Source organism: Hyperoodon ampullatus, assembly GCF_949752795.1.
Source record: "Hyperoodon ampullatus genome assembly, chromosome: 14".
NCBI classification, from domain to species: domain Eukaryota; kingdom Metazoa; phylum Chordata; class Mammalia; order Artiodactyla; family Ziphiidae; genus Hyperoodon; species Hyperoodon ampullatus.
In genome coordinates this window covers 3356529-3381271 of record NC_136927.1, presented here as the reverse complement: position 1 = coordinate 3381271, position 24743 = coordinate 3356529, and the positions used below count along the sequence as shown (strand labels likewise).

General features: G+C 56.9%; 1 protein-coding gene across 1 annotated transcript in view; it reads right to left on the bottom strand.

Annotated features, from left to right (window-relative positions):
* SDK1 (sidekick cell adhesion molecule 1) overlaps positions 1-24743 on the bottom strand; it is a gene marked incomplete at both ends in the record, with an annotated part of 840970 nt that overhangs the window by 79846 nt on the left and 736381 nt on the right. The window contains 5 exons of the mRNA XM_079719129.1: positions 4581-4782; positions 6451-6645; positions 18968-19066; positions 21130-21319; positions 22650-22765. Coding sequence (XP_079575255.1) covers positions 4581-4782; positions 6451-6645; positions 18968-19066; positions 21130-21319; positions 22650-22765 — 802 coding nt within the window. The remainder of the gene's footprint in view (positions 1-4580; positions 4783-6450; positions 6646-18967; positions 19067-21129; positions 21320-22649; positions 22766-24743) is intronic.

Here is a 24743-nt window from a genome sequence, read left to right as displayed (position 1 = left end):
AGCACCAATGGCAGTGCCTGGCACCCAGGAGGTGCTCAGTGAATCCCCGCATAAGGGATGAATGGCTGGGGTGACATTATCTGTCTCTGAAGTTTCTTGGGAGGGTTGAATAAGAGGACACGTGAATATCAGCACAGGTCCGGCACGTGGTAGGTGCCCCGGCAATGACCCTTGTCTTTATATGTAGCGCTTTTATTATCTAGTGCGCTGCCATTTAGAACATAGCAGTGCATCTGATTTATTACATTATATTCAGTACGTCACTGTTCTCTAATGATTCCGGAAGCTGAGGCCAAAGGTCAAGCTCTTGAAGACCACCCTTTCTTTCCTGACCTCCGGGGTCTCCAGGAGGCGGGGGCACAGCAGCGGAGCAGTAAAGGATGTCTGATGGCTGGATGACATCTGATGACAGGTCTGTGACAGACGGGCTGGGACGAGGAGCCTGGGAAGCGGAGCTCCCGGCATCAGACCTGCGCTGTGCAGGCTCTCCCGCTTCACGGGACCCATGACTGTCCCTGGGAGTCGCAGGGGACAGGGAGGCGTCTGAGCTGCAGGACTTACCCTCTCAGTAGGAAGCCCTGCCAGGCGCCTGAAAACAGGCAAAGAGCGACTCGGAGGCCGTGAAGGGAGCGGCCATCGCCCTGGAGAGGTGACCACGGTCACCGTGTCCGCCTCCTGGTCTCCGTCCTCCGCAGGCTCCTCATCTCTGCGGAGCTGCTCCTTTGGATTGCTGGTCTACCTTCTACCCTGAGCACACCCTCATCGCCCCGTCCATCCCAGCCCCTCGCTCCCTCCGGGCTCGCCCCTGGGCACAACAGGACTTCATGACTACTTGATAAATGAATAAGGAACTAGCCCTCCGACGTCCCCCAGTTCTGCCCTCTGTTCACTCTTCCAGGCCTCCTTGACCCTCTGCTTTGGAGTCGGCCAAGCAGGAAGTTAAATTCTGGCCCCGCCACTCCTAACTGGGGCACACCGTTTAATTTCTCTGAGTCTCACTCAGTTCATCTATGAAAACAGAGATAATGATACCCACGCTTCCAGGGGAAGTTAAATGACACAACCCACCCCATGAAGTCTGGCAATCGGTCAAACAGTAGGCACTTAATACATGTTACTTTCTCTTTCCTGTCTTCCCAGAGGCTGCCGGAGAGGGCAGGTCCAGAGGAACAGCGGGGCCCACGGTTACTGGACACACAGCCGTCACCGGAGCCCACGCCATCCCTGCTCTGTCCTAAAGGGACACCCAGAACGTCCACGTGGCTCTGTGCTCAGAGCTTTTCTCTTCAGCTACACTGCATTTCTATGGGATGCAACCATCAACCAGAAACCGGTGATGCTGAAATAGGTCCCTCAGACCCAACCCCTCCCAGTGTCCTGGACCCACATTCACCAGAGGTAGGTATAGGTACGAGATGTGGATCGTTAAACTTTTTGTTTTAAACTTTTGTTTAAACGTTTTATGTTTTTTTGGCCACTAGCAGACTTTGTGCAACTGGCAAAAGTCAAATGTAAAAAGAATGTTTAAAAAAAAAGGAGAATGTAGCTGTCAGGACGATGAGGCAGGAAGGGAGATGACACGGTGGCAGTGAACAAGACGTTGCTTTCCCGGCATCCTGCCCGCGACATGTTTTCTACTGATAGGGGAGGAACCATGTGTCCTGGTTCTGGCCCACTAGGAAACTTGACAACAGTGTCTCCTGCACCAAATTAAACTGTCTGTCCTGAAACATGGACCTCTCCTTTCCAACGCAAAGTCCCAAGCACACCATTGGTCTGTTGGAGGCTCCATGACAGGAGAGGCAGTTGGATTTTATCGCGCTTCTTTCACATGTTTACACGAGGAGGTGGGGTTATGTACGGCCGAGGGCACATGCTAACGAAGCCAGGCGCCCAGCGCACTGGAGTGTGCTGTACGAAGTAAGTTGGGCATCCTGGCTACGCTCGCCCGACCCCCAACCCCCGGGCGGCACAGGAGAATCCTGGCCCGGGGGGTGTATCCGCAGCAGAGTGCCTTCCTCTGCAGGGGGAGCTGTGCCTTGCGGGTCCTACGGCTGTCCTAAGGCTGGCGGGCTCTGCGGGGACATGCTTTGACTATTGTGGGGGCCTTGTTACTTGGCCGTCTGTTCACTGCTGTCGGTCACTGAGGCAAATCTTTGACCCGGAGCTGAGAGGAACCACAGGATGGTTCCTCCAGCCCCGTGTTTCGCTCCTCCAAGGTCCCATGGCCACGCAGGGGTAGACGGACTGCTGAGAGCTTGGGGTGTAGATGATAAACACTGTTCGCTACATCTGGACCCGCGTAAATTAGCTGGGCGCTGGTTTGCACCCGTGAAGCTTGGGGCTACAGGCCCAGGGAATGTCCGAACCACAAAGGGATCGATCCCCCCCCCATTCAGAGAAGCTGAGGCCCCTTCGCTGCTTGAGACACGTCCGATGCCCCCTGTCCTCGTCTACACGACGGGAATAATAAGAAGTCTGGTCTGTACCCCACAGGCCTCTCTCTCCACGTGGGCGACCTGGGGGACAACACGTGGGAATTGTTCTGGAACTGATGGAGGGCTGGGTGATGCTGAGACGGTGATGGTGGCGATGACAGTGACAGCAGGGGAGATGGCGCGGGAGGCTTCACCACCAGGTCGCCGTGGGGAGTGTCTTGGAGGGGTGCGTCCACACTGATGCCATTCCAGCCTCATCTTCCCACCACGAGGAGGGCGGTTACAGCTGCCGTGACTGTCACTAGTGCTCTAAACCCCTACTCGCCAGCAGACGGACCTGAACAAATGTCGCCTCTAAGTGGCAGGCAGTGACCTCGGCCCTTCCGGAGGCAGAACGTGTGCATGGGGACCGTCCATCCCTCATCTTCAGACAGAGCTGAGAGCTTTTTGGATCATGGGATGAGGGAGTCACTCAGACCAGGTATATCACTTGGGGTCCCAGGAGGCCGCAGCTCTAAGTGGTGAGCTGCCTTCCTTCTGGGCCCGTGGCTGCCTCTGAAGGTCACCTCCAAAGGGGGCGCGTGTTCCGTGCACCAAAGCAGAGCTGCCGGGAGGGCCCTGTGAGCCGCCCGCGCTGCTCATGCTCATCCCGTCAGGGTGCAGGCCGGCCGCACAGCCTCCCGGGCGGGCAGTGACAGTGGCCACCGCCGCCCTGAGCCGACAGCACCCGCCGTGGGCGCCAGCTTCACCTCCGTCGGTGCTGGCTCCTTGGTCCAGGGGGCGTGGTCCCCTTCTCCTTCAGCCCCGCTGCTGGCACACGTAGGAGGGAGTGACAGATCCACGCTCCAACCCCAGCCCTGAGCTGCGCCTCCGGGGGTCTCTGAGGATGGCACGGCTCATGGCCTCTGCTCAGCGGACAGCAGACTGGTGGCCTTGCGAGGGGGAGGGCGGGGTGCCCAGGGAGGCCCACACGTGCTGCCTGCTGGCTGGGCAGGGCTGCAGGCAAGGTACCAGACCGACCTCTCACCCTGTTCCTCACCCGTGGAACTGGGACGGCAGTTCCCGGAGCGGTCGTGGCAATTCCACGAGCAGGTGGACGTGAATGCGGCGCGGTACCTGGCACGGGGCTCGTTCTGAATGACGAGAGGACCTCGGTCCGCCTAGGAAGCCATGGTCCTGGCCTCCTCCGTCCTCCTGGGAGGTCCTGGCAGGGGTTCTAGCACCCACGGGACACAGTAGGACCCCCTACTTAGTAGCCCCTCCGCAGCCCCGGAGCATGAGCCTGGCAGAAAGTGACAAGGCCAGGGCCAGGCGGGAGGTACAGTGAAGATGCCAAGGCGTCTCCCCGGGCTGCCGCCATCACCCTCCCAGGAGGGGTCTTCCACGCGGGCGGACGTGAGGACGCAGGGCCCGAGGCCACTTCGTAGACCTGCCCGTCTAGACTGTTCCATCTGTAGGATTCTGGCGGGCGATGTAACCCCGCCCAGCCCTAGTCTCCTTCACCGTAAGCGGGGGGGCGGCCGAGAGAAGGGGCCCAGGTGGGATCACGACGCAGCGGGTCCAGCTGCGGCCGGCGGTGCAGCCCCTCCCTCCTGCCCAGCAGTTCACCAGACAGCTGGCTCGGGGAGCGGGGCTCTGATCCTGCCCCATCCGCCGTCACTAAGGAACGGCGGCCCCCAGGCGGAATCTGTCCACCTTGCTGACGCAGAGACGGCACAGAGAAGGGCCTCTCTCCGGCCTGTGACATGGTGACAGTGGCAGGCCGGGCTGCCCTCCCCGCCACCCCCAACTCCGTGCCTCTCGGGCACTGGGGAGCCTTAGTCCCCCTCCTGGGCTCAGGGCCCCACTGCCTGCTCATCTGTGCCTCGTCAGTCCCCGGGGCCTGGGGCGGGCGGACCATCTGTGCCGGGCCGCTCGGAAGGACTCTGGTGGGGAAGTGGCCCGAGTGGGCGTCTGCACCCGGACGCGGGATGCAAGGACTACCGGGTCCCGGCACAGCAGCGCTGACTACAAGAGGAGACGTGGGCTTTTGGTGGCGCGTCTCCGCGTCCTGCACAGACTCCCTACTCAGTGGACAGGAGCTGGCTGGGGAGGGCAGGGCCCCTGTACCCCGGGGGAGGGTCCCCCTGGCCCTCTGCGTACCTTTCAATGGCACAGGCTGTGGCCTCGTGGCTGATGGACGAGGAGTAGGTCTGCCACTGTCCCCGGGGCAGCTCGCGCAGCTGCACCGTGAAGTACCGGATGGGGGAGGCCCCATCGCTGCCCGGGACCCACTGGAGCCACAGGCTGCGTGCGGTCACTTCCGCTTGGGGCACCAGGAGCTCCCTGGGGGGCGCCGGCCGCTCTGCAACCAAAAGAGGACAGATCAGGGACACGTGAGAGGCTCGCAGTGAAATTAAGCAGGGGAGGCACTGTGGCTGCCCAGAGAGCCGGTTGCACAGATTAGATGGTCTGCAGACTGCCTGTCCCTGGTTCCGCAGGGATGTGAGGGTCTCTGACTTCGGCTGGGGCCCAGCTTGGATCTGACTGGAGACCCCTGCTGGCTCTTGGAATGGTCCATCCTCAGAGCAGAGAAAGACAGGCAGACAGACAGACAGACTGGAGGTGAACCCACCCATGCTCCCCGACGGCACCGCCGTGTAAGGCATCTTGAATGACACCTGGGTGCCCCAAGCATCTCCAGGTTCCTTTGGACTCTCTGCCTCTTTCTGATTTTGGGAGGAGTGCATCTTTTTTGTTTGTTTGTGTGGTTTTTTTGCGGTACGCGGGCCTCTCACGGCTGCGGCCTCTCCCGTTGCGGAGCACAGGCTCCAGACGCGCAGGCCCAGCGGCCATGGCTCACGGGCCCAGCCGCTCCGCGGCACGTGGGATCTTCCCGGACCTGGGCACGAACCCGCGTCCCCTGCATCGGCAGGCGGACTCTCAACCCCTGTGCCAGCAGGGAAGCCCGGGAGGAGTGCATCTTTAACACTAATCTCCTCTCCCTAGAAGTTGACCTGGGCCTGAAACTGTAAAGGCATAAGGAGCAGGGGTGCCTGGGGGCTGTCACTGGCCACTCCGTGCCTGCAGGGATGGGGACTGGGATGCGGGCAGCAGGGCCGGGACCTGGCTTCTGAGTGGGGCTCGTCTGCCCGTCACCCTGTCTCCTCACCCCATTGATTTCAACAGAGAAACTCCACAGAGGGAGGAATCATTCTTTCACTGTTTATCATGAAGAGTATCGATTCTGATTAGACGGTGTGGCGTGAAATACAGCAGCAATCGACTGCCGGCCCAGGTGATGGGCGGCCGGGGGCCCTCGCATCTAACGTGATCAGCACCCTTCGCTGAAGCACACACTTCGGCCGGGCGGCTTCTTCTCGCCCCGAGCAGCCTCAGTCCTGCGCCTGCTTCTCAGGCCCCTCCCGGACCCCCCGGACGGGACAAAGCTCTCCCGGGCCCCCTCTCCCTGAGCCACGCGGACCGAGGCCCTGCAGGCGCTGGCGGGGCGGCTCTTCCAGCTGTGGGACAGTGTGCAGGCGGGGGCACGTGGTGGGCAGGGGACAGGGCTGCCTCCTTGGGGAGCTCGTGTCAGTACTGGCACTCGGGTTTGGTTCAAGTCACCTCAGACCGTGAGCAAACCTCTTTCCCCCTCCTCCTGAGGGGCTGCATGGAGTCTAAGGAGGAGGGCAAGAAACGAGGCCTGCGGCTCTGAGCTGCCTGGGGGCGACACTCAGCCCTGGCTGCTCCCCGCACCCTGAAAGTGCTGGCCTGACGGAGTCCCGGCGGGGGGAGCCTGCAGGAAGCTCTGGTATCCCTGGGGAGGAGGAGAGCTCTCTATCTTTGGACCTGGGAGGATGAGGCCTGAGAGCCCAGCCTGGGGCCAGTGTTGGGCTGTGAGACCCGCTGTGCGTCCAGCTCCAGGTAGGCTCAGCGGTGCCTAAAGAACGCACAGTTCGCGCGGCCACCCTCCCCAGGCACGCGCGACCTCCCCTCCCCGAGCCCGGCAGGGAATTGGGCCTCCTGGTCTTACCTCTCTTCTCGGTGGTGATGACGGTGGCCTCCAGCGGCTCCCCCCAGCCCTGCCTGGTCTTGGCCGACAGCCGGAAGACGTACGCGGACTCCGGGGCCAGCTCAGTGGCCGTGAACTGCCTCACGGTGGCGCCGACCTCCACGGTGGTGAACGTGTTCGGGCTGCTGCTGGCCAGGCGGTAGGCGATCTGGTACCCTGTGGGGGGGCACGAGGGCTGCTGGTCAGCTGTGCCCTCACTCACGGGGCAGCCTCCAGTCCCGCCACCCGGGAAACCCTACAGAGCCACGTGTTTCTGCGCTGTTTCCCTCTCCCAGGACAGCATCTGAGCAGCAGGCTGGGGCGCTCAGGAGTGAAGCCAGGCTCAGTGATGAAGGGAGGGACTCGGGGCGCCAGGCCCCCTCTTCTCCCTTCACGGAACTAGATGTGAAGACAGCTTCCTCTTCCCCGTGGTCCTCGGAGCCCGGAGGACCCAGGGAGCAGCGCGGATGGCGGCCGCTTTCTCTGTCCCTGCCCCCCGCCCGCCTTCCAGTGGCCCTGCCCTCAACCCCCAAGGGTCTTCTTTCCTGGAGCGCCCTTCTCCCTGGAGCGGGCTGCCCTGGAGGCTCTCACACCTGTGCTCAGACCACGTCTGTCTGTCTGTCTGCACACTCCGCTTCCTCCCGCCAGCCCAGCGCTCCCGCCCCTCCCAGAAGCCCCACCCCTGCGGCTCTGAGCCAGGGGCTCCCCTGAAACAGCTCGCCCCACTGTCGAGGAAGCAGAAGGGAGTACATCAGCTCGGGGCAGGGCCCCGCCTCTGACCGTCTCTCAAAGTCCCCTGATCATCAAGGGTTCATGGTTGATCGGGTTTCATTAAGGACCAGGCCTCCCCCACCAGGCCCCTACTGGGGCCCCTCTGCCCGCATCTGAAAAGGCAGAGCAGACTTGCAGACCCGGCCCGAGCCTCCTGGGCTCCCAGACAACTGCGGTCCAGCCGCTGAGTCCTGCGCTAAGACCAGAAGTGGCGGTGCTGTGACCTCCACACCGCTAATGACAGCCAAGCCACTCAGTTCAACAGGGACCCTCAGGGGACGAGGCCAGCAGCGCTGAACCCAGCTCTGCCTTCGCAGGGCGTCCCGTGGGTGTGACAGCCCCTGTGGAGATGGGCTGCTGGCCCTCGGGACAGGCCCTCCGGGCCTCAAGCAGCTTGCGTCTCCGTGGCCTCCCTGCCCCGGGTGGGCATCTCTGCTCCTTCGGGCATCTCCTTGGGCTCCTTCAGTCCTCCCCCTCACACAGCCTTTGGCCCCATCAGTGGCCAAGCTTCCTGGTGCCTGCCCGCCTGCGTAAGGAGCCTCAGCCCGCCCGCCACGGGGGTGCCAGGAGGATGATCCCATGGGGTCAGACACAGAGTGTGCCCTAGCACTCAGCCCCTAACCACTGCGGATCACTACCACGGCCACGCAGAAGGGGGCCGGCAGCCCAGCCCTGTCCACAGTGACCACCGTCACAGCATGTCTGCAGGACCCTGGACAGGCTCTTACAGCTCTGTTCTGCCTCCGATGGTCATCCTCCCCGTCGTGGCGGCCAGCTGTCCCGGGGTGTCCTGCTGGACACCTGTCCTTTCCCATCCACTGACCAATGACCGGGGGCTCTTCTCCTGGACCTCCCCTAGCACCTCCCTCGCCCTTGCCTGGTCCTGGCGGAGGGGGTGCCTGGAGCTCGGGTGCATCGGGAGCCCAAGCCCAAGCTCTGAGACTCCTGGACACCTAGCGTTCTGAAAACGAGGGCCATGTGGTCAGTGTGGCCACCGCAGCAGAGCCCTCCTGCTGCCCGCCTGATGGTGCTCTCCTCCTGAGCCTCCTGAGGTCCTGCCAGGGAGCAGCAGAGCTCAGAGAGGTCAGCAGTCTGCCTGAGGTCACACAGAAAGTCACCAGCAGAGCTGGCCTGAGCCCTGCGTCTGTCCAGCTCCAAAGCCTTCACTCTCCACGGAGTCACACTGTCCCGAGAAGCGAAAGCATCCACCCCAGGCTCCCAGCAAAGGGAGTAGGGGCCCTTGGCGTCCTGCCCCACGAGAAAAGCATGTCTCCCAGGGACAACGGTGCCCCCGCAGCCACAGGATGTGGGAGCTTGTGTCCGGGCTCCGCTCCAGGCTCCAGGAGAACGTGCCACCCCCTGTAGTCCGCCGTCGGCCCCGCTGCTCATTTCTGCGTCACCGCTAACACCTCTGCGGTGGGCATCTGCTTTGTCAGAGTCGGTTTCCCTTCCGATCCCCGGTCCTTCTGGTCCTCACCCCCGCTAGTCCCAGGTGATGCGGTGAACTCGGTCCCCCGACTTGCGACAGCACCCGCTGGCTCCACACCGTGACCGTGGTGGAAGCACGAGACTCCCGTGCTGCTTGCCTCGCCCCTTGGCTGTCACACCATCCGTCCTGATTCCCTGGCCTGGGCCTTTACACTTTAGATCCATTTCTCTCTCTGTTATTTGATGTATTAAGCCCCAGCTCTCTTCTGAAACTCACCCACTGCTACGAGAGTGATGTAAATCCACGTTTTTACACCAGCTCTAACCTCAGTACATCTACGCCGGCTTTTAGGTGTCGTATTATTATTTTTATGTTGTCAGGATTTGCAGGTGAAAAGAGACACCCATGTTTGGCAGATTTCGAGGGGCACAGGGGGAGATCAGACGGCCTGGAGACAGCCTCTGTCCGAGGGTGGCGCGGTCCGCGTGGGCACGTGATTCATCCACAGAGGCTGCAGCAAGCCTCACGGGGGACTGGGGACCTCTACGTCCCCCTGGTCACTAGAGGAAAGTCTGCCTGTGCCCCGTACGAAGCAACTGACCAACGTCATTATCACACGCACATTCCCAAACTAAAGCAAGGAACTAAGGGAAGGTATCTTGCACAGACAAACCGAACTTCACAATCCAGCACAAAGACTACACAGGCAGACACAGACCACCAACAAGAACATGATCAAACACAATACTTTAAAACCCTCAAGAGGGAGGTGTGGCCCAGGGTGAGTGTGTACGGCCATTCGAATACCACTCCTAGTGATGAAGAGACGCCAACCCTCCCCAAAGAACAAGGAAGTAACTTTGCGTTAAAAACAGATGAACGTATGTATGTCTGAGACCCGGGCCCTGTCTGCGTACACACTGAATTTCTGCGTAGGATTGAGCTGACCAGTTTCTTTTTCAGAGTGTGAGACAGCATGCCTACAGCTGAGACGGCGGGAGGCGCAGAAACCACCTGACCAGCACGCCCAGGCACCTGGAACACCAGGGCGGCCGCTGGCGTGTGGTTAACACTCGGCGTCCCAGGGGCCCCCGACACCCGTCAGGGAGCTCCCCTCACGACCCCCACCAGCCAGCGTTCGGTCCCTTAACATGTCCCTTCGTATTTCGGAGAGTCATGTGTGTGAGTGATTAAGACTCCTCATTAATTCAAATCACCTTTCACCTAGTAAGCCTGAATTAATGAGGATTTATACACTTTTAGGAACAGGACATGATTACAGATGTGCTTTCTTTATCCTTTATTCTTTATGATGTTTCATCTCTTCTCAGATTATCTGCCACTGGAATTAAAAATCCTGGGATGGGGCTTCCCTGGTGGCGCAGTGGTTGAGAGTCCACCTGCCGATGCAGGGGACACGGGTTCGTGCCCCGGTCCGGGAAGATCCCACATGCCGCGGAGCGGCTGGGCCCGTGAGCCATGGCCGCTGAGCCTGCGCGTCCGGAGCCTGTGCTCCGCAACGGGAGAGGCCACAGCGGTGAGAGGCCCATGTACCGCAAAAAAAAAAAAATCCTGGGATGAAACTCAGATTTTGTTCAAAGGCACATATATCTTTGTGAGCTGGGATTTGGGGACGAAATGGGAACCGGTCTCCCCGAAGGTCCTCCCCTCCCTTCCCCTTCCTGGGCTGGCTCAGGTCTGCTCTCCATCAAAGGCACCACCTCTGCCCTCCCCCACCCCCAGAGCACAGGGTGACCCTTGACCTCGCCTCCCCGTGGGCGGTTCCTTCACATGGTCCCTCGCTCACTCCCTGTCCTGTCTCTTGCCTGCTTCCTCGCCATCCTGGCACTGGATGGCGTGTTGTATGTTTCTAGATGGTCTCTTGTCTGTCTGTCTGTCTGTCTGTCTCTCAGAAGCCCCTGACCATGCAGCAGGATGTCGTCAGGAGACCCGGGTCCTAACCCAGCCTAGCTTTTCTCACCTCGGGCAAGTTTCAACTCTCGACTTTTTGTTTCTAGCTACGAATAAAGAAAAACATCAGCCCCCACTCATCAGGGCCCTAGGCGCGTCACTCCTACCACGTGCAGACCTCGCAGTGGTCTATGGTCCACGGTCCACGGGGCACATGACGGCGTCTCCGTGTCACACCCGAGGAGGGGGGCGCGGGGCACCCAGTAAACAGGACACAGCTCCCTCCTGCTGTAAAATGACAGGATCCTGATGACGTCAAGGAAAGGGGCACAAAATAGAAAACAACTTGGCCACTCAGCAGGATATTTTCAGGGTGGCTGTGGAGAAGCATCTAGACGCAGTGAGAGGCTTGCTGCCCGGCCAGAGGCTGGACTCAAGCACGAACCTCCATGGGCGACGTTCCATCTGGAGGGGACGCGTTGTTTCAGAAAGCAGCCGAAGAGATGGGGTGCCTGGAAGAGCCTCGGGGTGCCTGTGCAGGGAGGGGCTCAGGCGAGGGGCGGGTCAGGTCCCCTGCGGCAGGGCCTGGAGCCAGAGCCGCCCCGTCTGAGGGGGGGACAGACAGGCAGCAAGGAGCAGGCGGGCTCCCCCGCGGCTGTGGAGACCAGCCTTCGGCACGGCCGCAGCCAGGGCGCCGTGCCGGCTGTAATGGCAGGACACGAGGACAGTAAGGTGTGCAGCGGGACAGCAAAGTGACACAAAGGATGGATGCCCTGAATGTCCTAGTCCACAGGCCCGCTGTGGGTCACCGAGGCCAAGCTGCCAGGAGATGAGCACTGAGCTCCCAAGCAGGGTGGGCAGGTGTGAGGGGCTGGGGCTCCGCCCCACACGAGATGCTTCCCATTCGATGGGTATTTCTGCCTGAGCCCCGAGGGCTCCCATCTACCCAAAGAAGTGCATGAAATCTGGGCTGTTCTATCTGATCCAGGTCCCACATGGAGCCACTGGGAGAAAATTCCTCGGCCCGAGGGATATATCTGTATCTTCCCGTTATTCGCCCTAAAAGAGAGACAATATCCCTACTGTCCCCATCCTGTGGTGTGTTGATAAAGATGAATACCCGCATCTCACCTTGACACGGACGTGATGAACAGCAGAAGAGAGGCTTCTCTACAGAAACGGCCAAGAGAGACAGCCGAGCGCGGGCTCACACATCAGGAACAAGGATGGCGCTTGCGGGACAAGGCTCGTCATGTGACTCTGGGTCCAGGAAGCTCAGAAACACGAGCTGAATCTCAGCGACATGAGGTCAGAGGCTGCAGGCACGCGAGGAAGGAACGGGGCGGGATCCACGGCGGGAGGACAGGTGCCCAGAGCAGCCGCCCTTGAAGGTCATGGTGCATCGCGGTGACACGGGCATTCGGAGAAGCCAGGCCACGTACGAGCCGTGGGGCCCCACGGCGAAGATGGAAACCGTGGGTGAGAGAAGCCTGAGCAGCTCCGAAGTGCCCGGGAGATGAGGAGACGTGGCTCATCTAGAAAATCAGGACCCAAAGAGGTCGGGGCTCCAAGCAGGAGGAAGGTTCCGGGCCACCGGCGGGGGAGGCGCAAAGAGGAGAGTCTGAGAGATGCCGCTGAGGACAGGAGGCCTTCGCGGGGGGCCGGCAGGGGGTCTCGGCTGCCTCGGTTCAATGATCTGGCTGTCGAAGGGTCCCAGAATTATTCTGAGAGAATCGTGTAGACATTTTAGGTGGTGGCAGGCTTTTATAAAGACTGGATGCTTCCTGGGCAAACAAAAGGCGTCGACCTGAGAGTCGCCTGTGTGGTGACCATCCCTGGGGCCTCGAGGCCAAGGCCACGAGAGGGGTCCGATGCTGCCGACCCCTCTGCAGGCACTGTCGGGGGGTGTGGCTGGTGACAGCCCCACCAACGCCCATTCCTGGTTCTCGGAACCCACAGCAGCTGAGTCTCCCTGCGAGCCAGTGTCAGCCTAGTCCAGATGCCACCTGGCTTGCTGGTTCTATGGCTTATCCGTTTGAGGGCTGGGGGCTGACAAGTGCAACAGTGGAGGAAACGATGCATTTGCGAACTCGGATCATACTCAGTCGAGCCCCTAATTCCCAGCAGAGTTCTCGCACACCCTTGTGTGACAAGCTAAAGGTCAAGGTTCAGCCCTCGTGGGCAAGCTGACTTCTAACTGGGTGGGGGGGGATCTGACGTGTCTGGCAGGGCAGACCCGCGTGGGTTTGAAGACCACATGCGTCACTTGAGTGTGACAGCATTTAAGGGATTGTGGAGCAGTTGGCGAGCGGGGGAGGGGTGGCCACTCTCCGGTGGCTCCCTCCACGCCCCCCAAAGGAAGGCTCTGAATGCTGCCAGCTCTGCCTGATAAAATATTTACACAAATAAACAAGTGTTTTTCCTTCTAGGCACCTCCAGTGTTTCACGCTGTTAATCTCTTTTGGAAATGCAAGAACACGTTTTGGTATAGGTTACAAAAGCACTCGCTTCAGAGGTGGTTATATACTCAGAAGGCCACGCCGCCGGAGTGGGAACACTGATTCAAGGCCCCTGGATGCAAAGTGAGTCTGGAAGAAAGATGTTTTCCTTTGTCCCCTGTGGACACCAGTCTGAATCTTTAGAAATTGGTTTCCCGTCTTTCCTACAGCATCTACCATTTAGTGCGCTGGCTGTAATGATATCCAGGTGACAGGTTACCCAAGACAGCGTTCGTTACAATGACCACTCAACGCCAGTACAGCCACAGAGGCTCAAGTGTGATGTCTCCCACCTTGGAGGGACACGGAGCACTGTTTCACTTAGCCTCTGGCCACGGTTGGAACCGTCGAAGGATTACAGTACGACTCCCTCCTTACCTGGAGTTTTGTGGTTTTTCAGTGACCCCCAGGGACTACAGATCCACACCCAAACTTCTCAGTGCCTCGGGGGCGTCCTGTAACCTGGCCCCATGCTGCCTTCCAGCATAAACCCTCCATTCCAGCCGCCAGGGTGGCGGAGAGCAAAGCTGTGCAACACGCCTTTGGTGGGTACGGAGAAATACTGAGTGTAAATACACAGTGACGCAGAACACTCCCCGGTCCAAGAGAAGGGGTGAGATACCGAATGGCCACAGCGTTCCAGCTCGCGCTGACCAGGCACTTGCTGGGAGGCTGGCCCTGTTCTGGGTTCTCTGTGCACCGTGTACTGGCCCTACCAGGGAGGTACACGCCGCCCCCCTGGAGGGTGGGGAAGCCCAGGCACACAGGGACTAAGTGACTGGTGTGAATTCACTCGCCGAGGTCGGCGTCCGGCCACGTGGCTGCGGGGTTGCCCCCTCCACCCAGCCTGTCCGCCACGCAGGGTTTAAAACACAAGGTCCTATTGTACAGCACAGGAAACTATATTCAATATCCTGTAATAAACCATAATAGAAAGGAAAAAATAATAATAAACACGATATTAAGTAAAGGAAACCTTCTAAGTGCACCGTTGAACTGCCAAGAGAGAAGGAGAAATGATAGGGATTGGAAAGGAAATGGGAACAGCATTTCAGAGACGTCAGGATGCCCAGGGCAGCCCAGGGATAAACGAACAAGGACGGCCCAGCTCATCTGCTGTCGGGGAAATCCAGCATAAAACCCCAAGGAGACACCACTGAGCCTTCCAGGATGGCACAAAAAATTAAAGTCTGAGTCTACCAAGTGTTGGCAAAGGTGTATCAAGTGACGGGGACACACGTGCCTGCTGATGGGAGTGTAAACTGGCGTTACCACTACCACTTAGGAAAACAGTCTGGCGTCATTGCGTAAAGTTGAAAATGTGCAAATGCTATGACCCAAGGAGGCTGTGCCTAGGTGTGCACAGGTGCCCCAGGAGGGGAGCCTCCAAGTGTCCATGTCAGAGAACATGAGCTGCTGTACGCAGGACTGGACCACTGAACCACCGGGGAGCGTGCTGATGCCACCATAGAGACAAGCAAACTTCACACGGTTGAAAGAAAAAGCAAGTCACAGAAAAATATATAACAGGAACTTATACAAAGTGCATTGCGTGCAACGCTAATGTTAAGTTGTTTGGGCTTCAATATAACACTAGTACAATCATAAAGGAAAAGAAAGCAATGACAAACACAAAATTCAGGGGTGTGTCTACCTCCTGCTGGGGTTTCAACAGTACTGGTGGCGTTCTACGTCTTAAACTGGGTGCAGGGACATCTGTGTCTTTTTATTATTCACTATAACATAAATACACTACCATGAAGAGATTCCTTTGTAAATATGAACTATTTTATAGTTCAAATACTAAAAATGACTGGGAGAAAAAAGTTGACATTATTTTTAGGTGGTGGAATTGTGGGTGATTTCCATTTTCTTCTTGTTACTTTTGTGAATTTTATTTAAGAATTTTATAGTGAATATGTTATTTTTATTTTATAGTTGTCCTTTTTTTTTTTTTTTTTTTTTTTTGTGGTACGCGGGCCTCTCACTGTTGTGGCCTCTCCCATTGCAGAGCACAGGCTCCGGACGCACAGGCCCAGCGGCCATGGCTCACGGGCCCAGCCGCTCCGCGGCACGTGGGATCCTCCCAGACCGGGGCACGAACCCGCGTCCCCTGCATCGGCAGGCAGACTCCCAACCACTGTGCCACCAGGGAGGCCCCTATAGTTGTCCTTTTTAAATTATAAAGTATTTCAAACATGCAGAAAAATACTTGGAATAATATAGATCACACACCCATGTATTCATCACACACTGAACAAATCTTGAGATTTTGCCAAATTTTTATGGTTTTTGTTTCCATTTTAAGAGAGAAAATATGATAGAAAAAAGTTGAAGCTATTCTGGTGGTCTTATTGGATCCTTTTCCTCAAAGGTAACCCCTATTCCCAACTTATTGCAAATTCCTGCCAAGTTTTTACACTTTTACTATATACATGTAGCCATAAGTGATACATGGTAATGTCTGTGGAGTGCTTAAATGTACAGAGACATTCTTAAGCTGGATATATTCTTCTGCAACTTGCTTTTCTTCACTCAACAGATGTTTGTGAGGCTTATTCATGTTGACACAGCTAGGTCTTGTTCGTTACTTTAATTGCTACGGTGATTTCTGCTGTAATGAACAGCCCGCAATTTACCTTTTCATTGCCTTATTGATGGACATTTGGATTGTTTCCAGTTCTTTCTTTTTTTAAATTTTCTGTTCTTTAAAGCAGCTCTGCAGTGGATCTCCTTGTGCGTTTCTTCCTGGGAACAGGCGTGAGGATTTCTCCAGGGTTAAGACTTGGAGGCAGAGCAGCTGGGGTACGGGGTGCGCCCACGCCCGGATCGCCCCGCCGCAGCTGTGCCAGGTCACGCTCCCAGCAGGAGGGTGTGACGCTGCATCCCCAAATCCTCCCCTCGGCTGGGGATCGTCAGACTTTCTGTGGTTCTAAACTGGATGAATGTGAAACGCTACTCAAATTATCTGCATTGTACACGTGCTTTTACGATCAGAAAAGCTGATGTTGAAGACACCCTTAAAAGCAGGTGACACGATTCTAAAGTGAGCCGCCGGTCTCCTGTGGACGGAGGATTCATGCTGTGACTGTGAGTGCAGGTGCTTTGGGAGTAAAGAGAAGAGCCCCGCGCAGGTCGGGATGGGCGAGGGGTAGAGCCGCAGGCAGAGATGCCACCTGACGTGACTGTCAAAGGAAGAGCAGCGGCCCGGGGTAGGGGGTCTCTCCTGGCAAAGAACCAGGCAAGTACCACGGCTCAGAGCTGGCTGGGGCCGGAACCTCAGCGTGTGGGCAGGGAAGCCCCCGGATGAGCAGTTCAAAGTCAGGGCAACAAAACCAGAGCACACGGCTGTCTACGCGAAGAGGGAATCCCACAGGAAGGGCACACGTGCCTTCTGCACATCCCCGTGGAGTCCTGCTGTCAGAACTAATTCTTATCAGCCCAGGAAAGCTGCGGAGAGCTCAGAGATGATCCCAGAATCGGGACGAGCCGGGGTATCAGCAGAGGTGGTGGCAGGGGCCTGGGGCAGCAGGGCCTCCTTCCCCAGCAGCCGGGGCCCCCTATCCTCACAGAGAACGCCGCTCTGGAAGGCTCCTAGGGCTGGAAGTGACGGGTGGAATTTCACATCTTGTGCTCTGAAAATGTTTCCTGTTGCACAGCGTGCTGGGGCATCCCCTGGGTAAACACACGGTTCGTCCTGCTTGTTGCAGGAAAGGCTGTAGGCAGGGCACTGAGTCGGGGGCAGGCCCTGCCGGCGTGCGGGCTCCAGGAAGCCTGGCGAGTGGCAGCCAGCTCCGCAGACCGTGGCCGCCCCAGGGCCTGAGACCGGCCTGCAACGGTCCCTCAGCCGGACGGGATCCGAAACGCACACTGCAACAGAGCCTTCTCCGGCTGTTTATCGTGATTTTAATAGCGAGAACCTGCAGTTCCAGAGGTCACCTAGCTCAGAAACACTGTCGTCACAGCGAAGTGGCTGCAGGAAGTGCAGAAGGAAAGGGTGGAGCCGAGGGGCCCCGGCCGGCTGCGCAGATGACGTGGGAGCCCCAGGCTCCGTCTTAATGAAGCCAGAACCCAATAAATAGCTGCCTTTCTGTTCACCCTCTTCACAGCTGCCAGGTATTATCCAAAAGACATATCCGATCACGTCACTTCGCTTCTCAAGGTCCTCAGCACAGATTTTCAAATTAAAAAAAAAATGAAGTGAAACCCTTTTCTAAACCAAATCTTATAATCCTCAGCTCAGAAGCAGGTCTAAGTGGTGCATTTTACTGCTGTTGTAAGCCGTGTTTATGGTCCTACCGTCAACCCCCGATAACCCAAGCAGGCGTATATGGGGTCCGCTGTGGGTGAGGAGGAGGTTACCACCGCATCTCAGTGCTGCCTGCGTCTGGAGCACACACCGGGCCTCGTGCCTGGCCTTTAAAGGCTCACTTTGAAAGGTCTGGGCCTCTGGCCCCTCCTGCACGTGAAGCATGGCCTTCCCAGTGGTTCACAGCCCGGCCCATCCCACATCTCCCTCTGGGAGGTCTGTGCGCCCACAGGCAAAAGGCAGCGCTCCATTCAAGGATTTGGAAACCACTTATGCAACCGAGCGGGACCCTATGGGGCCTTCCCAGCACGGACCCTCCCCGTATCCTCTGCTATAGCTTCTCTCTGAGGTACCCAGATAACAGGATCTGATGTCCTTACCCTGAGTTGTGTTACAGATGCTAAAACCTCCACCACGTGGAAGACGTTATCTACTCGATGACCTTGAGCACGAAACATAGTCCCCAGACCTACTGGAGCCCGAGGATTGATCACGTGAACCCCCGTGACACTGCCCTGTGACCTCACCATCAACCACCCAGACAGCTGAGCGTGAGCTGATCACACGCCCCGTGACCCCCCTCCCCGCCTGGCCTTTAAAAATGCTTTGCTGAAACGCTTCGGGGAGTTGGGGTGTTTTGAGCACCAGCTGCCCCGGACGCCTTGCTTGTTGCCCTGCAACGAAGGCCATGCTCTCCTTCACCACAACCCAGTGTCAGTAGATTGGCTTTACTGGGCGCGGGCTAGCGGACCCAGGTTGTGGTTTGCTACCACTCATCCTCAAGATAAAGCCCGACAATGCCTTCCACCCACTGAGCACCCTGGCCCAGGAGGCGCAGCTTGCAGGGCGTTTCCTGGAACCCCTACCGCCTCGTGACCATGTGGTAGTGTCGCTGGTGTCTACCCCGCGAGGACGGCCCACCTACATCTTATTCACTCCTTACCTACCACTCTGGGCGCGAGGCCTGGCATATCCGAGGCCCTTAATTTGTCCTAGTGAAAGGGTGAACCAATAAAGGGGCTGATGATTTTTTAAAATAAAATTTGCTGCCTTTGGGAAACTAGGACAAATTAAGGCTTTTCATCAAAGTTATCAGAGCTGGCGCTCTGAACGCAAAGTTCAGAGTAAACCATCTCCCTGAGACCTAAGCATGCAGTTCACTCGGGAAGCTTCCTCAAAGGGTTAGGTGCGGGCCCTGCAGCAGAAGACAGACGTTTCCGGGACTTCGGAGCAAAGCCTGGGAGTGACTCTTCCATGAAAAACAAGCCCGTGGTTTTCCAAACACACATCAAAATAGCTGGGGTATTTCAGAGCGGACAGAAGGTCAACTGCAGATGGTACACTGCCACGAACCCCGAACGAACGCGAAATTCTGGGCTAACGAAATGTAAATTTCATTCTGCAAAGAAACCTTAGTGCAGGACACAGTTAGAGGGCTGCAGTCTCTCAGTTCAGAGGATGCCAGGCTGCTGTAGACAGGATTTTTTTTTAACCTCTTAGACATCTAATAAAAATAGATGAGATCGACCGATTTGTTCTCTCTCTAAGCTGTGACCTCTTTAGTCACCGCTGCTCCCTTACCCAGAATAATGCCGTTGGGCTCCTCCGGTGGCTGCCACACGATCCGCACAGACGTGAGTCTCACCTCTGGGAACACAAGCCTCACGGGTGGGCCTGGGGCTGAAGGGAAAAAAAGACCGGTGATCCAGGCACTGCTGGGACGTCATGTGGGTTCACGACGAGGCCTCGTGGGGGAGGATTCTGTGGGCTGGCCAAGGACAGTCATGACTGCCGATGACACGGTTCAGGGGTGAGTTACTCTAAGTTCTGGGAAAGTGACTTTTGGAATCTCTGTGTGTCTCCCTAACGATTTTGAGAAAACGCCTCCTTTTGAATCCAGCGCGTCTGCTTTCCAAGCAGCGTAAGCAGTGCTCATGAGCTACGCTGCGAGTCCTGCGAGCGTGTTACCTAAAGCTAGCTGCCCAGTCGCTAAACAGCATCGTAGAGGGTACGTAAAGTCACAGGAGAGATTTCACCCATCTGAGCTGATTCCTCTCCTGGGCTGGACATCCACCAAGCAGGTGTCAGATAAATAAGGTGGCCGAAGGTCCCTCCCACCTCCAAATGGAGGTTACAATTATTGACCAAGTAACATGGCTAAAACCAATGATTTTTCTCTTAGGCACACGACCCCTCTCCTGCATTATCCCAGAAAATTAAGAGTTGATGTCCGCAAACACATGTAATAGTGCTTCTGGGTGGTCTGGTGCACCAGTAATTCAAAAACCAGCTACGTATCCTGGCACCATTGACTAATAGGGTCACGGCCATCGTAAAATATATTTACTTAAATGGGGAGGCGAGTAAGTGTGTGGCCAGCATGGGAACGTCTCATTGGAACTTAAGAACTGATTGGTTCCCAGGTAAGAGGCAATGAGCATGCAGCAATCAATACAAAAATAAAATGAGGGGCCTTACAGTCATTCCAGGGCTGTTGAATTCTGCCTCAAGCTATTAAGTTGAGAACGGTATTTTAAATTATAAACATGTGTTATGACCCCTGGGTTCAGGTAAAATAAATGAAAGACGGAGGCCACGGGCTCACACACCAGGACCAATTCACGGACAGGAAACTCTGCCGCTGTCTGTCCTCTGTGGTGTCTGCCCCCTCCCTGTCCCCAAGGCTGATCATTTGCATCACAATGAGGGGAAGGAGAAACACGTTTATATCAGGATTGTGAGAGAGAAAGAGAAATCAGTCCATGACTCCCCAGCCTATACTTTGGGAAGAAACAATGATAACTGCCCGAGTCTGAGGAAGAGTTACTAAAAGCCCCTGTCACTTTTTATGTGTGTGGCCCTCCACAGAGCAAATCGTTTTGCAAAGACATGACCCTGAGGTCACACGGTCTCTCTCAGACCCCAGCCGCCCTGAGACCAGCTCCCAGGGAAGGACCAGGTTCAAGGCGCCCCCTCTTCTGACCCAGGGGAGGCCCAGCTACGGGTGTCTGCCAGGAACACGGAGAGAATGTTGTCAACCCAGCGGTCAGAGTGCGTTGGGGGGTTGATTTAATTACTTCAGTAAAGATGCTTAAGAAAATCTATGGATGTTTCACCTCTGTCAGCTGCTTCTGAGCCTGGGTTTTTTGGGGGGAGACTGGCATTTTCCCCCGGAATATTCATCACAGTCTATTTAACAAAGATCATGTAAAGCAGCTAACTTTTAAGTGTTTGACATCTGCAAAGTGGAGTGATGATTTAGACAACGCCGTCAAGATGTACTTGTTACTGAGGCTGCGAACCCCGGGTATTCTGGGAGCCCATTACACACCGCACTCTGTGGGGCCTCTAAGGATCCCTTACTATGCAAACGAGAGCGGGAAGCCCAGAGAATCTAGAATCGAGGCACGGGGTCTGCAGTGGGGTTTTTCAGCCAGGTTTCTGCCAACACCACCAGGCCTTAGGTTTTTCTGGCCCAGCCTGCCCGGCCTTTACTGCACTGCCTATAGCAGAGCTACGATGAAATTGTGCTCAGGCTGTTAATTAGGCTGTGAACATTCACTCCTGCTGAAACTGGCCACAGAAGCGCTCAGTGACCAGAAAACAACTTTGTTTTGTTTTCCTGTGCTGAAATGAAGAAAAAAGAGTGTTTTGAAAATTAAGTTAAAAATGACAACCATCCAAAGGGTTTGGATGGCGACAGCAAACCTGGGAGACGGGCAAAGGCACAGCCGTCAACGTACCGTCATCTTTGGTCCGCTCCAGGATGGCGGGCGAGCTGGGGACCCCGTTCCCGATGCGGGTGAAGGCCAGCACCTGGAGCTCGTACAGCACGAACTTGCCCAGACCCGCCAGGAGCGCGGACTGCGTGTGGTTCCCTCGGACCACGTGGCTCCTGGGCTCAGGATCCAGATCTCTGGCGCGGAACAGGATCTGAGCATGACACACCAGGCGGGGCGGTCAGGAGGACGGTGTGCAAGGAGGGGCCTCGGCGGGCCTGGGTCTCAGGACCACATGTCAAGGACCAGGCAACTGAGGGTCCTCCCCCTGGGCAGCTGTGTTGAGGGCTTAGGGATCTAATTCCTATTCACTGGCATTTTGGGGGAAAGATGGAGATGAAGCAACTGGACTCCAGACCGGAAGGCAGCTGGAGCTGTGTCCCAGCCACGGCCGGACTGGGAGAGCCAGACGCCCCGCTGTAATTCACAGGGTTTCAGGTGCCCAGTGGCAGCCACTAAAACCAGGGCTCGCTAGGAACACAGAGACATTCTGCTTCCTGTACAAGGGGCCAACAGCCACTCGCTTGCCTGGCTTATTGGGAGATTAAGCTCCTGCCTCAGCAGACCTGTGCTCTCCCCCTGAACCCAAGGCCCCGCCCCTGGGCTATTTACTGCCCATGCTGCAGACACAGCACGCTGAGATGCCCCCTCCACGGTCCGCCTGCTCCCCCTTATTCCCTAAGCTCACCCTCTCGGAACTGGTCCCTCAGATCAGTGACCAGAAGGCCGTAAAAGAGGGGGTCATCGGGGAGGACTCTGAAAAGGGCTTGGCGAGCCCTTTTCTCCGGGGTCCAGGTAGGGGGTGTGGAGTTCTGGTCACTGGGCCCACTCAGTGGGATCGCCATGTCTAAAGGGGCCAGAAGGGAGCCATCAGAATGCCCGGGTTGGGGGAGGGCATGAGAACAGGTGGGGGAAACAGAGGCTAGGATCTAAATGATGGAAAGGGGGGAGGAGAAGGCAGCAGTGCATGAGACAAGCGTGGCCTTGTGGCCAAATCCAGGAAGATCTGTCCTGCTTCTTGGGGGAGGGGATGGAACAAAAACAGAGTAGGTTTTTAAGGGTCTGGGTAAACACACACAAGACTAAACCCAGAAACGTCTTCCAGAGAAGCTGGAAGGTGTCCAACCCTCACCGCTGATGACACACGTGCAGACACATGTGCAGGGATCTAATGATCCGTCCTCAGCATTTTACAGGATAAGCCACTTCTCACACCAACCCTGGGAGGGAGCTACCACCGTTCCTCCCACTTTACAAGTGAGGAAACAGGCTCAGAACTCTTAGTGCCTTGTCTTGGCCCACGTGAAGAGGGTCCACCAATGCCTCATCTCCAGACTGTGATGAAGGTAGATGAGACAAGTGATGTGGAATCAGGAAATAGGCCAGAGCTGGAGATCGGCAGGAGAACGTGAGCTCACGGGTTTGGGGAGACAGGTGACAGCACCTTCACAGCGTGAGCAGAGGAAGGTCACCTGAGCACATACCTTGTAGCCCAATATGAGCCCATTCTGGTCCTGTTCGGGCACCGAAGCCCACGTCAGTAAAATCTGGGTGGAGCTGACGGCCTCGGCTGACACATTTTCAGGGGCCGCTGAAGGAACTGCGGAGAATGAGTTAAATAGATTGGCAGCCAAGTCTAACGGCTTCTACAAATAAAGGTCTAAGTTTTACCCACATAATCAAGCTGTCCTTGAAACAGCAATGTATTCTGAACATTTTGCAGTGATCAGATTAAACCTGCACAGAAATGTAAATCTCTTTAATATTAGCAACAAATTCCATAAATCCTGGGTATTTAGGAGCTCAATTTTACCTGAGTCCACCCAGCAAGAAAATAAGCTTCGTCTGATTCTTATATTAACTTGTGAGAACTGTGACTTTCATCTTAGATGGAAATCCTCACTTTCAGACACCAGTTTACTGACATCTCTAAACGGGGCACTTTGTGGGGGGCAGGTGGGTGGAGAGGGGAGGAGGTGAGGCTCTGATCTGCACCAAGGGGAGGGGAGGGGAGGGGAGGGGAGGGAGGGGAGGGAGGGAAGGGGAGGGGAGGGGAGGGGAGGGGAGGAGAGGGAGGGGAGGGGGGAGGGGAGGGAGGGGAGGGGAGGGGGGAGGGGAGAGGAGGGGAGGGGAGGGGAGGGGGGAGGGGAGGGGAGGGAGGGGAGGGGAGGGGAGGGGAGGGAGGGAGGAGGGGAGGGGAGGGGAGGGAGGAGGGGAGGGGAGGGGAGGGGAGGGAGGGGAGGGGGGAGGGGAGGGAGGGGAGGGGAGGGGAGGGAGGGGAGGGGAGGGGAGGGGAGGGGAGGGGAGGGGAGGGAGGGGAGGGGAGGGAGGGGAGGGGAGGGGAGGGGAGGTTTACCAAGTGCACATCCCTGTGTGGGGGTAACAGGCACCAAGAAAAGGGCGGCTCTCAGCACCCCCCCCCAGAGCCTCCACGGTCGAAAAGGAGAACACGTCAAGTTCACGAATCTCATGGGTACATAACACGTGATGGGGCTTTGGCATCTTCTCAGTCACCCCCCAGGACCGCCCTGTGGGCTGGTTCACTCTTTCATTCATTCACTCACTGTTCATTCACTTGCTCACTCATCCATTCGCTCATCCATCCATTCGCTCACTCATCCATTCGCTCATCCATCCATTCGCTCACTCATCCATTCGCTCACTCACGCATAAGTACTTCCTCCTCATGGCACAGCCACTGTGAAGGTGACTCTGTTAGCCAGTTAGTCTGAATCCGGAAAGTAATGTGTGTTTGCACGACGACAGTGTTCCCAACCTATGACTCCTAGAGTTCCTACACTGAAGTGATTCGGTCTTTGTCATGGGTTGAATTGTGTCCCCTCAAGTTCCTATGCTGGAATCCTGACCCCACTACCCAGAATGTGACCTTATTTGGAAGCAGGGTCGTTGCAGACGTAATTAATAACATGAGGTCACATGGGGGTAATGTAGGTCCTAATCCAATAGGACTGGTGTCCATATGAGAAGAAACAGATGTGCACGTGGGGAGAACCCCCTGGCAGGACTAGGCTTGTGCTGCCACAGCCCAGGAGCTTCTGGAAGCTGGGGGATGGCTGTGACAGACCCTCCCGGCCCCTCCAGAGGGGGAGTACGGCTCTGCTGACACCTCAGTCTCCATCTTCTGGCCTCCAGAACTACGAGAGAATATATATCTGCTATTTGAAGCCACCAGTTTGGGTCCTTTGTTACTGCAGCCCCAGGAACTGAACACAGGCTTTAAGAAAAAACGCCAGGATTCATGCTGGGCCTGGAAGAGGTGCTGCTCCGTTGTCTGCAAGCTTGACCTGGTCATTCCCACAACTGGCAGGTCTGAGATGGAGAGAAGAGGAGGCCCAGCAACAGGCTGCCACCTCACAGGGCGAGCTTCTGGGGGACACTGAACCTGAGCTCAACCACCTCTGTCCTGGGAGGGCTGCAAGCCCCAGGACAGGGCAACTTCCCCGGCTCGATGCCCAGGAGGCAGTGCCCCCCTCCCTTTGTCCACTTGCTACACTGACTGTCCTCAGAACTCAGGCACCAGACCGGCTGCCAGTGCCCACAAAACAGAGATGCCACTG